This window comes from Ambystoma mexicanum, chromosome 5q (assembly GCF_040938575.1).
Source record: "Ambystoma mexicanum isolate Mex_15411 chromosome 5q, UKY_AmexF1_1, whole genome shotgun sequence".
NCBI classification, from domain to species: domain Eukaryota; kingdom Metazoa; phylum Chordata; class Amphibia; order Caudata; family Ambystomatidae; genus Ambystoma; species Ambystoma mexicanum.
In genome coordinates this window covers 503,473,944-503,491,830 of record NC_090933.1, presented here as the reverse complement: position 1 = coordinate 503,491,830, position 17,887 = coordinate 503,473,944, and the positions used below count along the sequence as shown (strand labels likewise).

At 41.7% G+C, this 17,887-nt stretch overlaps 1 protein-coding gene across 4 annotated transcripts in view; it reads right to left on the bottom strand.

Moving 5' to 3' along the window:
• MEP1B (meprin A subunit beta) overlaps window positions 1-17,887 on the bottom strand; it is a 465,679-nt gene that overhangs the window by 146,671 nt on the left and 301,121 nt on the right. For all 4 annotated transcript variants that reach the window (XM_069620973.1, XM_069620975.1, XM_069620974.1 and 1 more), the window contains exons 7-8: window positions 10,305-10,483; window positions 145-363 (exon numbers count right to left, since the gene is read on the bottom strand). In XM_069620973.1, coding sequence (XP_069477074.1) covers window positions 145-363; window positions 10,305-10,483 — 398 coding nt within the window. The remainder of the gene's footprint in view (window positions 1-144; window positions 364-10,304; window positions 10,484-17,887) is intronic.

Sequence of the window (17,887 nt, the reverse complement as noted above, 5' to 3'; positions counted from 1 at the left end):
ACTTAGCATTATAGGTGTGATGGACTTTCAAGCAATTCCAGTATCTCTGTGACCCTGTGCAAATCCATTTCCCATCCAGTTTATCTCTGCTTGCAAGAGCCACTCTACCCTCAATGTATTTTAGGAGATTCTCCTACGACTTACTGCAGTTGTACATCCGATTCAGCTTCTCGAGATCATAATCGCTGAAATCCATCCGCTGCCCAATCACTTCGCTGAAGTCAGGGATCCGTGTCACTATGGTTGGTAAGGAGCCATTCTGGAAGGCCGTTTTGCTGTAGTGCATCACAGACGTGTAGTCATAAGGGACGTTTAGATTGCTTGATACCTTATCATCATACTTGTTGAAGTTATGCTCTTTTCCTGTTGAGAGAAGTAATCATTGAACACATTCTTTATTGAAATTAATACAAATTGCCATATGCTTTTATGACCAATGTTATGCAGAGCCATCTGCGATATAGTACTGAGAAGCTTGGAGGTCTCCAACATGTGGCTCTCCAGATGATTTGGCATTCAACTCCCATCAATCCCATCAACCTTGGCCAATATATTGAATGATGAGGGATCATGGGAGTTGTAGGCTAAAACATCTGGAGATCTGCAGGTTGCAGACTCCACGAGTAGAGCATCCAAATGCGCAACATTTGCCACCTGCTTTTGGGTTAGCTGAAGAGCATGGCATAGGAATTTCCAGTATGGTCCTCCCTTTTCTCAACCTTCATGGACAAATTGAGTTTAATCAAGATGACAGGTAGGAAATAGATTTATGATGACTCAAACATGGCATCAAATGCATTAGACATCCAACTAATGGCCTCAACAATCCACATTGTCTGTATGTACACTGCATACCAACACTCAAGTTGGCCTAGCAAATGCACTCATCATAGGCGGTCTATGGCTGTACTAAAAAAGATTATATTACTCTCTTTTTAAGAAAAAGCTGCTGATCTACTCTACTTCTGGATTAGTTGAAATCGCAAAAGGAAATGGCATCTACTTTTTTTGGCCAAATCCGGATTGTGTTCTATGCTGACAACATCATCCCATGGTCAGTGATAATCGGTGTGATTCATGGAGTAAAGATAAGGAAGCATTATCTATGCAGCGACTGCAGGATATAAAAGTGTCCATATATCTGACAACGGACCTGAAAATGACCTTTGCACACAAGGTGTGTTCAAGAAAAGTCATTTAGGTGTTTTAACTGTGACATTGCAAGGATTTGTGCCTCTCCTGGCAGGCCACTCCTGGCATGGGACATTATCTTTGCTTTCTTAGGGATAGTTTTAAAACAAATGTGTTATTTAGTATTCAACAGCCAGTAAGGCTTTCAATCCCAACAAGTCTCAACAAAAAGCATCATCAACCAATCATAAAAAGAAGCATCATAGAATAGAACATTAAATCGTTACTACCTCTAAAACCTCTTTAATGGTAAACCACATCTTCATCGCATAGTAAATAGTAGGTACATCCTTACCCCTCAAAATAACTCCTAGATGCATTCCGGATCATCAACATTTGGGTCCATGATTCCTAGGCATATGGAAGCCCTCATATTATTAAGGCTTTCGCAATCGATCATCAGATGTTTGACAGTTTCTAATGACCTAAACCCACATAGCCTACAGTGCCTATGTTGCTTAGCTAAACCCACCTGAGTCCCCAGGACTTCAAGCGTATTAACCTGGTTGAATTTCAACGGCAGATACACCTGTTGTGTAGATAATCCAGTAAATAATGAGGTGTTACTATTCGTTTAGTAAACTGCAATACATATTCTCCACTGAATGAGTGGAAGGCCAAGTTAACTCTAGACTGCTTTAAATCAACAGCGTAGCAGGTTTGTTTAATCCTGGTTAAACCCTAAATAAGGGCAGTCAAGCGATTCAACTGGTAAGTGAGTTCTGCACTTACGGCCTTCTCTCATTAATAACTTGAGGCAAGATCATTCAAAGCCGATTACAGGGTTTAAAGCAGCAGTCTGTATTATGTGGAATAAGGTTTTGTCAAGGATGTTTATCAGCTTCCAATAGAGCGAGTCAATCCTTACAGTAAGAGCTCCAGCATTACTCGGTAGTCCACATTCAGAATATATATTTTCTATACGGGTGGCCCTAGGGCTATAGGTTATTGTTTTAAGGCACATACCATCAATGTTTATTTGTTTGGGGAGATGTTTTCTGCCCCAGAATTCCAAAATGTATAATAGCATAGATCTAATATTTACATTATATACCTGTAATCTAGAATCAATGGAATATCCACCATAATCACGGGCAAACCGAACAGGCCTGCACCAAATTGCTGCCGTGCCTTAACCTAGATTTTTTCCACCTGAGGAAACCAAATCAACTTGCAGTCAATGGTAATCCCTAAATATTCATACGTGGAGACAATATCAAGGGTATTGTGTTCCAAGGCCTAATTGTAGCTGTTCACCAGAAGAGCAGGGTTGAAAATCCTAATTTTAGTTTTACTGGTATTAATTGCAAACCCATTCTTTTGAGCAAGACTATTGAGTTGTATTTTCAGTCCTATTGGCGTACAGTCGAGCAGAACTAAATCATCAGCGTAGCCAAGGCACTGCAGGTGGTTCATACCCAACCTTGGTGGGTAAATGTGGTTACCGCAAAAAGCCTGCAGGAGGATAATATATCACCCCTTGCTGGTGTGCCTGGGGAGCACTCCATTCTTGCAGCTTGAATCCCCAATGCCTTTTAAATAAGTGAGAGCGCCTAAGGTTTGGACAGCTAGGTTTTTTTTAACATTGTGGTCCTGCTGCTAAACCCATTGACCATGCAGCTACACTCATAGCTACCTGCTTATGTCTTGAATGATTAAGAGTAAAACTGAATACTGAAGGATGGAACGTTGTGAATCAATCGCATGTACTGACACCAATCTGGGCAAACCCCTTCATACCATAAATCATTTTTTTTAATCAGCCTGCCATGCCATTAGAGGTGACGAAAAAAGTCAAACGCACATCAAAATTGATTTCAACCCAAAAGGGGCAGTCCAGCTCAAACTGCGAGTTCATTTCCCTTCTGTGAAAAACCAGAAGCAACTCTAGACCTGTTTCAGCTTCATTGTTAAGGTACAGCTTGGAACCTTAGGCACAGCAATCTTTCGAGCCACATTTAGCAATGCCCAGCTCACTTACAGTGATTTATGCAAAACTGAAGAGTGACGAATGGGAGGTTTTGAAGCATCCATCCAGCACAAACTATTGTTTCTTTTTTCAGCCTGCATTAACATAATAGAATGGGAAAAACAATTTGCAAATCAGGCATGTTGCCATCTTGACTGATCAAGACCAGGCAAGAATTGTTCAGTCCCCAGTTCAAGACAAGTTGAGTTGATAATGTTAATTTAACCTCTCCTAGAGTATTTAAAGAAATAGGAATGCATGCATACGCATCTTAGTTGCGAGCATTCATATGGTCTTTCCCCCCCTTTGCACATTTGCGCATATCAGAGGGCATTTCTGGGTATTTCAAAAGCACATCCCAAATTCACAAATGGGATGCGCTTATAAGTGGTATCTGGTATCTAACAACTGCACCTTGTCTGAGGCTTAAATGAATTCATCAATATTTGGACTGCATTGGGCATCTACTGTATTTGTCCCTAATCACGGTCAAAGGGTATGATGACGTCTCCACAAAAACCAGCATATTTGCCAAGCTAAACCAGTTCACCTTTATCCCAATTCCATCAACCACTCCCCATCAGCACAATCAACGAGGATGTCAAGCCACACTAATATCCTGCCAGGCCATCGTGTTTGCTTATCTTCTCCAAAGGTTCCAGATTCCAGTCACCATTTTTTTTACCAAAGTCACCAGGATCCGATGGACATGGTGTCCCTAATTCAATCTTTGAGCTTTCATGTACAACTCTATGCTGATGATCTTTGCTTCCTTTCTATCGTTCTCCGATTGTCTTCATCAGCGTGTTTTGCAATGCCCTGGTCTGCTGAGTACTTGGCGCATGCTCATTTTCTAGGTTTAAATCCAACAAAAAAGGACATTTTATTTTTCCCAGCATTTCCTTCACTTTTGCTTCTTTCCTCGATTCTGTTCCCTTCTGCTCAACTTCATATAGTCTAATGCTGCTCGTGATCTTGGCTTGATTTTTTATACTGTTCTTTCCTTTCAGAAACAAATCACATCTGTTTCTTGAGCTTGTCTCTCTTGACTGCTTGATATAAAGAAAATGTGGCATTTCCTTACGTTTTCAGACACTAAACAACTACTTATTCAAACTTGCTCCTTCTCCTCTAAACTATTGTTGTTCTCTTTATGTTGGCTTCCTTAAACATGCTCAGGTACCTTTTCAATCTGTTTTGGACTCCACTGTTCGTATTCTCTTTAATCTTAATTAATCATCAATGTTTCCTTATTTTGTCCATTTTCATTGGTTTTCAGTTTCATATGTTGTGAATTATGTACAAATGTGTACATGCTTTAGTGCCACTATAGCTTTTTGAACTTATTTTACTTCACTGTACTTTTAATAAGCTTCAATCTTCTTCTCGGCCGTTTCTTGTCCACCCCTTGCCCACATTGTGCTGCGTCACATTTTCATTCTTATCAGGTAATTGCTCCAAAAACTGTGGTATGCTCTTCCTTCAGAGTTACGTCTAGGCCTTTTCTTGCCATTTTCAAAAACTGTTGAAACAGCTTCCTACTTCAGGCTAAATTTCTGTCAGCATTGTGCTTTATATCACGGTTGCTATCCTTTATCCTCATGTTAGCTAAACCGAAAGAAGGAATAGGAATAGCCAACCAAATCTGCCTCATAATGGAGTCAATGACCAAAGGATACAAGCTCAATTTTGAGTGTTTCTCTTAAACTGAGTTATTTGGTTTTAGTATGCATGGGCTTGGGGACGCATCCCCTACCTAGAGGCCTTTAACTGAAAAGCACCGGCCTTCTTTTGAGCTGTAGCATTTTCAGGGACCTACCTCACTACAGGGTCTGTATCGTGCCTCTGTCCTCAAGATCATTAATGACTCAATAGTGCCAGCGTCACTTATAGGTGCATCAGCTGACTTGCTGCTTGCTGCTCACCTACCACAGTTAGGCAGCATTTTCTCCACAGGGACGCTCCACCCACAACACCACAGAGTAAAGTAGTGTCCAGTTATAGCGCCAACCGCTACTAATCGTGGGAAACCATGTTGGAAGCATTGTGCTAGGAATAAGTCTAACGATCTTACAGACTGCAAAAAAGCATATGGCACCTTATCACTTCATCACAAGCTGTCTGCATGGCAGCTCTTGCTGGATAATGCTAGCCATGCTTTCTCACGATGCCTCAGGATTTTTTGTCTTGCGCTGTAGTTAAGATATGCACTTTGCTTGTCTTCTGCCAGCTCCCATGCCAAATCCTTACCTATCTGTTTTGCAATACCTCAAGACTCACGGTGTTTCGCGACTCAGATTTGGTATTGTGCTCAGCTAAACCTGAACCACAGCCTATGAATACCTTGATGCGTAAACAAGGCCAGACATGGGGAAGATAATACCTTTTGTCAGTGCACAGTCAGCAGAGGGGGCAATCCCCACTTTGCCAACCATCTCTACACAGGTTAATGTTAAAGGATATTTGTACCACGCACTATAACCACCAGAGTGGTCCCCTGCCACTCTGGCAGATCTGGAACAAAGGGGGGTATGTTAGGTGTGTTAGTAGGATAAAGTTTGGAGAAGAGCAAGGGAGCTGTGAAGTACTGTTGGCAGCTTCGGATCGGTTAACACCATTTGGCAAGCATTTTGGTCTGTTATTGGGTTCTGAGTCCATCGTATGCTGTTGTTTGCAGGTCTGCATGGTGTGGTTTTTGTTGCGGTGTGGTGAAGTGCATGCGGGTTGCTGCAGTTTTAAGAGGTGTGGTTGTGTTTGATTAGAGTGTGAGAGGTGTGTGAGGATTGGTGAGGTTTTTAGTAGTTTTTGGGGTTGGTTAGTTTCCTTGTTGTTAGGAGAGATGCATATTCTTATTCGCGTCTGCTTCATGATTAAGAGAAGGTAGTTTCCTTTTGGTGATTAAGTTTTAGCGTGATAAGGCTGTCTCATTTCTCTGTCATTATGCTAAATTAGCCAATTTCATGTTTCCATCTTTGTATTCGGCCAGACCTTTTATCCCATTATGTATTTGCCGTGATCTAGTTTTGGATTGAATTACTTCCAAGCTATGCCTATATCCTATGTTTTCTCTGAGTAGGTAAGGTTGTTGGTAGTGTTGGGCATGTATGCTAATTTCTGTCCTCATAAGGTTGTCACTTGTGTTCTATTCCACCTTGCGTTGTCTCTCTTGTTCTTGTAGGGGTTACGTTAGTTGGCCCTGTGTGTTGTCTGTGCCATCATATAGACAGTCAGTCTGTTCTTTGTGTTTCCTGTTTGATTTATTTAGTTTCAATTTGGTTCTGAGGTGTTGAAGAGCCAGGTTTTCAGAAGTTTCCTGAATTTTAGGTTTTCTTTGGTGTTTCTTTTTTCTTTTTGGAGGTTGTTTTTGCGGTTAGGTGGGAGAAAGATGAAACCCCTAGTTTTTTCTTGACATATGGTTTTGGTTCCAGGTGGATTTCGTTGCTTGATCTGAGGAGTCTCATTGGTTTGTAGATTGTTATTTTCATTTGTAGGAATTCTGCTCCCTGTCCGCTGATTGCCCTGTGTGTAATGCACACTGTTTTGAACGTGATATGATGTATGATCGGGAGCCAATGTAGAATTTGTAGTGCTGGAGTGATGTGGTCTCTCCTGGATAGTTTGAGGAGGAGTCTGGTGGCTGCATTTTGGATGCGTTGTAATTTCTTCAGGAGGTATTCCGGCATCCCGAGGTAGAGGCTGTTTGTGTAGTCGATTCTTGACATGATGCAGGCGACGGTTGTCAGTGTTTCATAGGTTAAGGAGAGGAAAGGTAGGATTGTTCTTGTTGTGCGAAGGAGGAAGAAGCATTTCTTGATTACTATGTTTACTTGTGGTTCTAAGGTTAGGGCATTGCCCATTAGGACTCCCAGGTTTTTTACTACCCTAGATGGTGTGGGTGCGGTTCCCATTTCAGTCGGCCATGGAATGTAGGTGATGTTCTATTGGTTTTTGGATATAATCATGATTTCTGGCTGACCTGGGTTGATTTTCAAGTTGTTGGCATTCATCCAAACAAAGATTTCTTTTAGACATTCTATTAGGGTTGAGCAATCGGCTTGAGTGTCTTCGATTTTGTAGATGATTCAAGTGTCATCTGCGTAGTTGTAGCATGTAATGTTGCATTTTTTGAATATCCTGATTACTGGAGTTTGGTAGATGTTGAAGTATAGTGGTGATAGTGAGGATCCCTGTTGTACTCCACGGTCGTTAACTTGTGGAGTAGATTTGAAGGTTTTTTTCCATACGGTTTCTGTTCTGTCTGATAGGAATGATTTAATCAAGAGTATTGCCGTGTCCGTTATACCTATATCTTACAATCTTATGATTAGGGTGTCATGGCTTAATGTGTCGAAAACTGCGGAGAGGTCGAGCAGAATCAGATCCAAGGTTGAGTTGGAGTCTGCGTTTCTTTTTAGGTCGTCCCAGATGGTTAGTAGTGCCGATTCGGTTCCTCTTGCGGGTATGAAGCTGATTTATGCTTGGTCTAGCAGGTGGTGTTTTGCTACATATTCTTGGGTTAATTTGTATATGCATGTTTCTAGGAGTTTTGCTGAGTAGGGAATGTTTGAAATTGGTCTGTAGTTGGAGAGGTCTTCCACGTACCAGCAAAGTCCAAAGATCCTGGCCAGAGAGTCAGATCACTAGGTTTAAGTGACAAAGGGAAAACTCTTGTATGTATTGTACGTTTATGTTTGCCCGATTTGTATATATTACATTTTGGCCCGTAAATTGAAAGGCAAAGTATACATAGTGATCAAAAAGGGGTTTATTGTCCATGCTGCAAATCGAATATTTCCTCATTAAGTTAGGGATTATTTTGATCATATACGTGTATCAGTCATGATATTACGTTGTGGTAACCCAAACCAAACTCACACAATCACATCAATTCTCAAACTGGAATATTTTATTCAAAATTATTGCGCCTTGAAACACTTGTGTATAGGCGCATTATAAATGCCATATCATATCATATCAAACAGGTTAAGAAAAACAGGTTGCGAAAATTAAAAAAGGCTAAAAATTATTGTCATTGTTCAAGGCCTTTAAAAGACAGAGGCAATTAGTCAGTGCAGGAGTTCAAGGGAATAAGACAAAACAAAATCTGCACTTTCAAAACATAAAAACATTTGAAAAAGTGTCATTGCTGAAAGAGAGGAAAAGAAACAGGAAACACATCCACATTCCATAAGAAGGGGAAACAGAGCTTAGTTTCAAAGACAAAAGGAAACAGATCTCAATCTCTGTGGAAAGGGTAAACAAATGTTGATTTCAGTCATCAATACTTTAATTGATGGAGTTGCGACTGATAATATCCTAAGCTATTTAAAGTCCTCCTATCAAACATGGTAAATAGATATCCATGTATAGGTCTGCCGTATACATAGTGATTCATAAAATTAGGTTAAATAAAATCACATACAAATGTGGTTATGAGCAAACAGACAAAGATAAAATTATACATGTTGTTAAGATTTCCATGGAGGGTGTTCATAGAACTCCATCCACTTAATGTCCAAAAATATGAAGAGGGACAGAATCCAATATAGAAGAAAATTCTAGAAACATCTGGTTCTCAGAATACCAACAGCACATTCGCAGCCCCCACCGAGCATCATTGCCCTGCGAGTGTGTTCCCAGAGAGAAGGAATGTCTCCCTTGCACCTCGGAAGATGCCGGATTATAATGATGAGGGCTTCCCTTCCACCACCGCAGGGTGGATAGCGGGGCGCATTTACCTGCGAGCACCATCACAGAGCAGCAGCACCTGCATCCAGGGAGGGCAGCGGTGTGGTTTCCCATGTCTGTTTAATTGTCAGTCGTCATAGCAGTTGAAAGCATCCCGATCATGAAACTGGATATACACGCAGAAGTGGTACACCAATGTGTATTTTCTTTTTTTTTATACACTAAAACATTAGTCACGAAGACGAATTGGAACGTGTAACTATTAATGCTTGCCTCAAGCGCCCACTAAAGAGCATCACAAGATTTTCAAGGGGTCCATGAGGCCATTTATAAAATCAGCAACTTTCCATGAAAGGCACAAGTGCACTTTTTGCAGAGGTGCTGAAGAGTAAAACAAAAGAGTTGATGGCTGAAAGGTTTCAAATGAATCGGAACCTCTGGCATTGCTCTGAGCAACCCTGGAGACCACCGTTCTTCGTCTGCCAAGCCATTACAAAAGGGGAAAGACCAAATGCAAATTAGGCTTATCCCACCCTAAAAGGGGCACTCCAGCTGGAACTGCTTGGTCATATCCCTTCTGCACGAGACCACAAGCATTCCCAAACATGTTTTGGCTTTTTGGGCCTCATAAATGAGGTGTAGCAATGGTTTCTAGGACCAGCAGACAGGAGACCCATGTCTGGGCATACCCGGGCACTTGGGGTGCCTACAGCAAAACAAAAGAGGTGATGGCTGGAAGCTTTCTAATTAATCTGAACGTCTGGCATTGCTCTGGGCAACCTACCAGACCATTGTTCCGTGCCTGCTAAGCCATTACAAAAGGGGAAAGTCCATATGCAAAGCAGGCTTGGTCCCATCCCCAAAAGGGGCACTCCAGTTGGAACTGCTTGGTCACATCCCTTCTGCACAAGACCACAAGTATCCCCAGACATGTTTCGGCCGTGTTGGGCTGAAGAGCACTGAGAATGTTCTCAATTCCATATTGACACAAAGACATATTGGGGCTCATTAAAGGTTTGGCAGTAATTCCAAAGACATGGCTGTGAAACTTGATTCCAATTACCGCCACTAGTAGTCAGGCAAGACCTGCTCGATCACACGTGTCAGATGGACGATGTTAATCTCCATTTTTGCAGGCCATGTTAATTTTGGAGGAAAAACCGGAGATGGTAATTCGCTGTGGTGATTTCTTTGTAGCTAATATGCGGGTTATACCTACAGCCAGGTGCTGGAGGTATCTCCCCCAGATGACCATCAAACACATAATAGGACGTTGTGGTGAAAGTGGCAGTCATCCTGTTATCGCTACTTTTCTACGTCACTGCCATACCCATAATGAGCCCCATTGACAGTGCTTCCAAAGTATTGTTACAAAGATCTAGGTGGTTGGTTGAAAGAGTAATAACGATTTAAGTGCAACTGAGAAATTAAAGGAAATTAAAATGGAATACTTTACCAGACTGGATTCTGTCCCACACAATCGTGACATAGTCATCCCTGTCGGATCTCGACTGCTCGTGCCAGAACCCCAGCGCATGCAGGAACTCGTGCTGAATAGTGGCTAATCTATCGCAGTTTGTGCCGATAGAAAGTTGCTGTTTCCCTACGCGTCGATTCCCCACCGAGGAGTAGCACCTAATGAAAAACAGATAGAATTTGTGAAATTGACAAAGTACGTGTGTAAACAACATAGGTGCTAACGTTAATTGTGTGCCGCTGCACAATTTCATGTGGTACATGGCTCTAATATCTGGGCTGTGAGTCTGAACCTTGGGGTATACCTAATTAGATACCTGCCATGCCCTTGGCATTACTGAGACAGAATCTTCACAAAAGCTTCGGGCAAGCCAGCAATTTGGCTTTTGAATAGGCATGGGAAGCAATTTGTCCAGGCACCGCCAGAATGGTACTTACCTAACCATAGTATGGAAACATCTGGCAAATGTACCACTAGCTAGGAATATTATGGCAGTGCCTGGAAAATGCGTATCTAATGTCTATAGTTGAGTCCAAACCGTTGGCTTTGCCAATGCTTTATTTTAACAGGAATCCAGTTCAAGGTATAGATGCAAGGGCACATCCTGCTTATAAAAGAAGTAGCCGAAGGAACCTTTGGCTAAGACAGTTTTACTACATCATGAGCCAGTTGAAGCTGATTTATGATGCAACTAAGCCATTTCCTTTCAGACAGCTGCTTAAAAGGCACGGAGATAGACTCAGAGATCCCAGAAATGTGTGTCTTAAGTGGGCAGAGGCGAGTAGTGGGTTGGAAGAGTCATAGTCACATGGTCATGGTTTGTGTAAATACCCAAAGATCACCCAAAGGCTGTGTCCCTTCTCGCACGTCATCTTCACTTCCCATGACAATAGGTTTGGCTCAGAGGCAGTGCTCTCAGCACCACCTAATAACTAAAACTCACTACCATTTTACTTGACTACCATTGTTGCATTCTCCATAAAAGGGCCCCAAATGTTGTTATTATTATTATTATTTATGTATTTGTTTTAGTTCATTAAGAACTTTTACAAATTTAGAAACATATAGCATTACATTCAACCATATCTAATTTCAACACCATAATACATTACAATCATCACTCCATTGATACAATCTTCATAATAAATAGCTAAGAAGAATTTATAAATACATCACTGAGAATTCATCACTGAAATAAAATGCAATGTAAAATATGTAAGATATTATAAGATATAGACAGACAAACAAACAGTTCTTTATCAGGGATATTCCCTCAATACTTTAGGTGCGTATTAATTTATTGCCACAGGCGGAAACAGTGCAATGGGGACTGATTCTGAATCAGTGTTCAAACAGTAGGTCCAGAATTGAACAGTCTTGATAGAATCGTAACGGCTCACAAACTGCCTCAGAGTACACATGCAAGTTGATCCCAACTTTACGCACTCTGTGAAAACATGCTGAGCACTTTCTTGCTTATCCTGTGATCTGTATCCTGTAATCTTGTATGAGACAAAGCCTATGCTCAATGGGTGTCTTGGAGTAAGCACCTTGTATCACCAGCAGTGGGAGTTGGTTAATGCGAAGTCGGAGCATTACATTTCGAATACCCAGATTGGAACTCTGCAGTACGTATGGTTGCGTTTTGAGATAGGTGTGGGTAATGGTAATTCTGCAGAGTATTCAAATGATTGTAATTCTTGATCCAATCCAATTGTTCTACTTTTCTTTTGTAAATGTTCTTCATGATTTCAAAGCGTGTGCCCCTTTCAAAACCTGGGAACCAATTAATAACGTTGCGGACCTGTTCTAGATTGGGCCTCATCACGAGCTGGGCTATATCCCGGCTGTAATACCGCCCAACTGTAATACCCCTAGAACTAGCAGGTCCGGCGGTATTACCGCCAGATCACGGGTTGGGTGTTAACGGTAAATCCCCATTCCCTACCCGGTCCATTGGATTCAATGGGGCATTTTCGGTGCTAATTATGCGGGCTATTACAGCCGGCAGTAAAACAGCCGAAAACAGGAGATTTTCACCTCCAGGGAAAATCTGGAGGTAAAACAGTCCATTTAGCGCCCAACTCATTATAGGACCAGCCCTTAAATGCGGCAGTAATACCGTTACCACTGCATTTAAGGGCTACAGCCCAACTCGTGATGAGGCCATTCCCTCTACGTATCCAAATTTGGCTACTAAGCGAAACCAGACCCAACTCCAAATATATATATGTCATGGGTATCGAGGAGGGTAAGTTCAATATTCTCTTCCAGAAAGCCGCCTCCAGAATATTGAGCCAGTTCAAATCCCTCATGGCCAATGCCTCCAGCCTATACAATGTAGCAGGACAAAAACTCTGCTTGTACAGTTTAAGAATTCCACCAATGTGGTGACCCGCAGTTTGTTTTGAGAACTTGATTATCAATAAGGTGAGTTGGCAGGCTTTTATTCCCCCCCACCCCCTCTTGGATGTTAAAATAGTCCCCACTAGCCACCAGCTCCAAACCTAGATACGGCTAACATTCCAAATTCGATATTTCCAAGTTGGGTTCTCAGGACAAAGCGGTTTATTTTGTGTCCGGCCACAACTCTGGCTTTGGCTTTCCTCATGCTTACACAGGTCATTTACAATGGCATACTAGATTAGGTCATTGGATTTGGATCTAATCCCCCTAACGGTACGATCCATTAGAAACAGGTCGTCAGCATAAAACATGTTGTAGATTGGCCTAGATCCTAGATCCTATATCCTAATTTTACAGGATAATTGACCATAATCAATGTTGTTATTCACACTTACTGGATTCTGAAAAGATGCTCTAAAAAGAAACAACATAATATTGTGCTTTGCCAGTTCTAAGGTCTAGAGAGAGCTTGCTCGCTCTGCCAGAGCTCTTGGAGAATTTCCAGAGGGTCAGTAGTGTCAATCAGCAGCTTAGTAATGCAAAACATTCTCGGATTGGTCTATTCACTCTTGGCTCTACCACTTTCCTTGAAAATCCTATGCTCACTATTTTGGGTGACCCAGAACACCAACAAAACCACTGACCAGCAGCTAATCGGAGTACTTGGAAAAAAAAAAGAGTTAGCTCCTTTATCCCCCTCTGGTGTGTGCTCTACTGCCGTTTCCATTCCCAGCCCCCAATCACTGCTTTTCTGGGCTATAATATACTTATCAGGTTATTCATAGAATTTGTGGTAAGTTTACAGCCATTTTTTGCATCAAAATGCCTCAAAGCCTACCACAATTCTTAAAATACTCCATAGACACTAACATATGCAATGCAAAAACATGGCGTCTTTTTTATGATTTCTTTTATTTATTGTACATGTGGTCAACATGATTTTAGGCAACATAATTAATGAGTAATAGAATTAATTAACAGAGGTGCATAAGCATTATTTAAACTGAGATGTATGCTATTACTACCTTACACAAATTAAAAGTTTAAAAAGTTAAAGTGATTGACCTTATCCCAAATCAATGATTAATGGTCAACGCACCCTTATGCTGAATTTACTTAAGAATACCATAGCTGCAATAGTCTATTGCCTGTCATCAGATCTTTCTATGTGATTTTTTTCAATTTTTTGTCATCTGCACATTGTGTAAAAAAACCCAACTTCTCTCATTCTCATTTTCCTGACACTATAGTATGATATAATATGATATGGCATTTGTAACGCACCTATACACAAGTGTTTCAAGGCGCGGTGAAGCAACGAAGGGGAAACAGAGGGAAGACAGAGACAATGATCGTACTAGGCCAAGTGACATTGAGCTCGTGCAAGTGCAGGGGAGTAAAAGATGTTTAGCATTTTTTGTTTCATTAATGGTCTGCACCGAAGGTTTCTATTTGGTAGTTTCAGACATGCCCCAGGCCTTTCCAGTCTTGGTAATAAGTTACGTTTTCAGTAGAAGGTAGATACCTTCTTATGTACGGGCAAGGAAATTCAGTGGGAGTGGCAGATTACTGTGCTGTACAATTGGTAAAATTCGATTTAGGTGCAGTTTTCTTTAACGAAATTGACCACAAATATATGTGGGGGGATCGTGAAAATAAATATAGGTGGTGGTCGAGAGGGATTGCTCGGGGTCTCCCCTGCATAAATTTGCAGCAAAATCGAGTTAGAGAAAAGAAACCCGACAAAATCGTATTCGACAAAGACGATTTAATGGAATCACCCTGAACCAATTCAGTCACATATTTGGGTATTTCTTTAGGTTTAGTTAAATATCTCCAATAAAAGCACTAATAGTACAAAATTGACATTGTCTAAAATTGTGTACCGGCAAAACCGTTCTGTGATAATCCCTAGAAAGCATATATGCTAAATAGCACTGGAGCTTGTGCTGTTTGTGAGAAATGAGTTTCAGTTCTAGTCTGTGGTCAAATTGTTGCTAAGCTTTCCAGATCTCCTGAATTTGGAGAGTGCCCACCTGTGCAGACTGCTGACTACCAGAGGGACTTCTAATCCCAGGAGGCAATGCAGTGACTGTTGGGCGAGTGTAGCCCTTTGAACCATCTTAAAAGCCGCTAGAAAACACTGAAGCAACGCCTTGCTTTCCAGAGCTCCTGAATATGGAGAGTACTCACCTGTGCTGACTGCTGACTACCTGGGGGACTTCCAATATCAGGAGGCGATGCAGTGTTTGTTGGGCGAGAGTAGCCTTTTGAACCACATTTGAAGCCGATAGGAAATCCTGAAGCGGCGTACACGGACACGCAAAGAATGACACCATTACGCCATCACACGGAAGAATGGAGGACTGGGCAATGAGTGTAATGGATGCTCCCAATATGGTGGCACAAGACGACGCTCAGCAGAAGGAGTAACCAGCAACCAACGCTCAGGGTAAAACACAATCCTATAGCTTGAGGAACTTAACTTGAGGGTCCTCTACACAATCGAGCATTGAATGTAGATCGGGCAAGTGGGAAATTGACGTTGCAGAAAATTACTACATTTTTCCCTAATGCCATGCAGTCTGCTACATATTTAAGTACTGGCGAAGAATTAAGTGCCTCTATGGCTTGCTGAAGCAGTAAATTAACAGAATCTAATGTACTGGTGCTGAATTCAGACTTTGAGGGTTCGGGCTGCCTACAGCCGACACCATTGAGGTCTTGGATAAAGTCCCTACTAAAGAGGCTTCATCAACTTACCATAGTTTGGCACCTATGACGACCATGAGCCTTCGGGATGTTCCAGTGTTGCCCAAAATAGTGCAGCAACCTAACATCATGATACACAACGATGCAGCTGATATTCTGGATCGAGGTATGCCAACGACTCAAGAGCATCCACTAATGAACTCCACTCTACTCGAGGAAAGAAGTGAGGTATTTCCACCGAACAATGAAATGGATGCAGGAACCAACCTGTGTTCTATGGCCAATATAAATGAAGCCCACACGAAGAATGAAGGGCTCCTTCTATTGAGCCCACTGGGTCAGAGTAGAGGGGGAGAGCCCACTGATGATGAATGTTTAGCAGTTTACAACTCCCTATCATCTACACTCAAGCTACAGGCACGTGACATTCTGCTCACTACTTTAGTAAATCACAGCAAATCCACACAACAGATCTTCAAGGAGGAACACTATGTAATGCTGCAGGCAATTTGCAAGCACTTGGGATTAAAAGCTCCTACCTATATTGTGGCTTCCAATATATCAGATTCCATTAGAATGGTGGAAGAAGAACGGATACCCTCAGCTGAAGTCAGTCTAAGGGCAAGAGATGCCCCACAAGTAGTGAGTAGCCAAGGAAATCCTCCATCCATTCTGCTTGTTGATAATCCCATACATGAAGCAACTAAATTAGATAGGCAAGCAGACTGTTGGACAATTAATTGTAATAACCAAATGAAACAGATTAAGTGAAGGTGGAATAAAGCAAAACGGGTACAAATCAAGAAGCGTAAACAGCCAACGATGCTCCTGTATGAGGGAGTTGCCCAGGCATGTACTTATCGCCCAGTGGATGCGGGGTGCCATACTACTGGTAACATTAGTATTTCAGTACCATCTAATCTGCCCAGGAAGCACACAAAACAAGGAAAGAAAAACAATAAACCTCCTCTCCCATGCAAGCGGTTGAATGGTGGAGGAAGGAAGGCGACGCATGGTACGGTCGATAACACCTTGCGACCAGACATCAGGAATTTCCTGGTCAATGGGAATACTAAGGGAAAAGACAAGACTGCAATGGTGGCCTCTTGTGGAGTCACAATTGACTTATCTGGAACAGAGAATTTGTTTGCTGAGTCAGAAGGGCTGGTACAGAACAACAATATAAGGTCATGTATCGGGGAATAGGGTTTGTTCTGTGTCACAAGACATAATAAATGTAAATTTGCATGCAGAACAAGAAGCTAGGAAAAGTGGGAGAGGAGGGTTACTGCATGGTTGTGGTAATTACGAAGGTTTGGCAGCTGATGACTCTTGCCTAAGTACTAGGGAGGGAGAAGATGTATTAGGCAGGGTTGTCAAAATGGAAACTCTTTTTTGTTCACCTTTGCAGTAAACCCTTAACAGACACGCAATTTTAGATCTTCTACACAAGATTCTCCCCCTCAGTCTTATAGTCTCTGAGGTCATACAAACAGAGGATGGCTCTCTAGCCTCCGCACTAGTTCCCTTTCAAACTGACACTGTGGCCTCTATGGTAATGACCCATCAACACTGTTTCATCAGGTTAGGATATGAGGTCAAAGGGCCACTCAAGCTGCCACCAGACAGGGTGATCACATTAGTAGCTATGAGACAGGGAATAAGGCTAGGAACAACTTGAACTGCCACAAGGAAAAGCTGGTGATTGTGATTACTGGAGAAGGCACACAGCGCACTTTTTTTGCAAAAACCCAGGGAAGACCAAGATGGAAAAAGGGCCGCCCGAAGGGTGGACTTCTTATTTGTTTCATCAACTCATTAGAAGTGGAAAAATTGAGGCAGACAGCAAACATGTATTAGTGGGGCTCATGAACGGTGTTAAAAATAAGTTGCTACTAATTAACATCTATGACCCTCTTGGAATGGGATATATGCAGGATCTTATGTATGTTTTATCATTAGTGAGTAATCTAGAGGTTATCATCCCTGTAATTCCAATTATGGTAATGTGGGACCTAAATGCAAAAATACTGATGACAGACCTAAATGAGATGGAGCTTAGCTGGAGCATTAGTCCATCCATCTTGAAGCAGGCTGAGTGTAATTCCAAAGGCCTCAAATGATCGAATTGTATGCATAGTCATAAATTCACCATGGTTAATGGCAGGACAAATGTGACAATCCAGGAGCATACAGTGAAGTCGGCCCTGTACGTTGTTCCATGCTGAATTACTGCTTAATTTTAACTTGTGATTTCTACCAAGTGGTAGAACTTTCAATTGATATAAGAGGAGAAAGTAACCACTATCCTTTAATTCTAACCTGCCTGCCCATTGATGGTAAGGACGCTGGAGATTCCCTTGAAGATAAGTTTACTTAGAAAATTGAAAGATGGCAAGATTTAATTAACACTTTTGTGACAAAGGATTCACATGCTTTTTGAC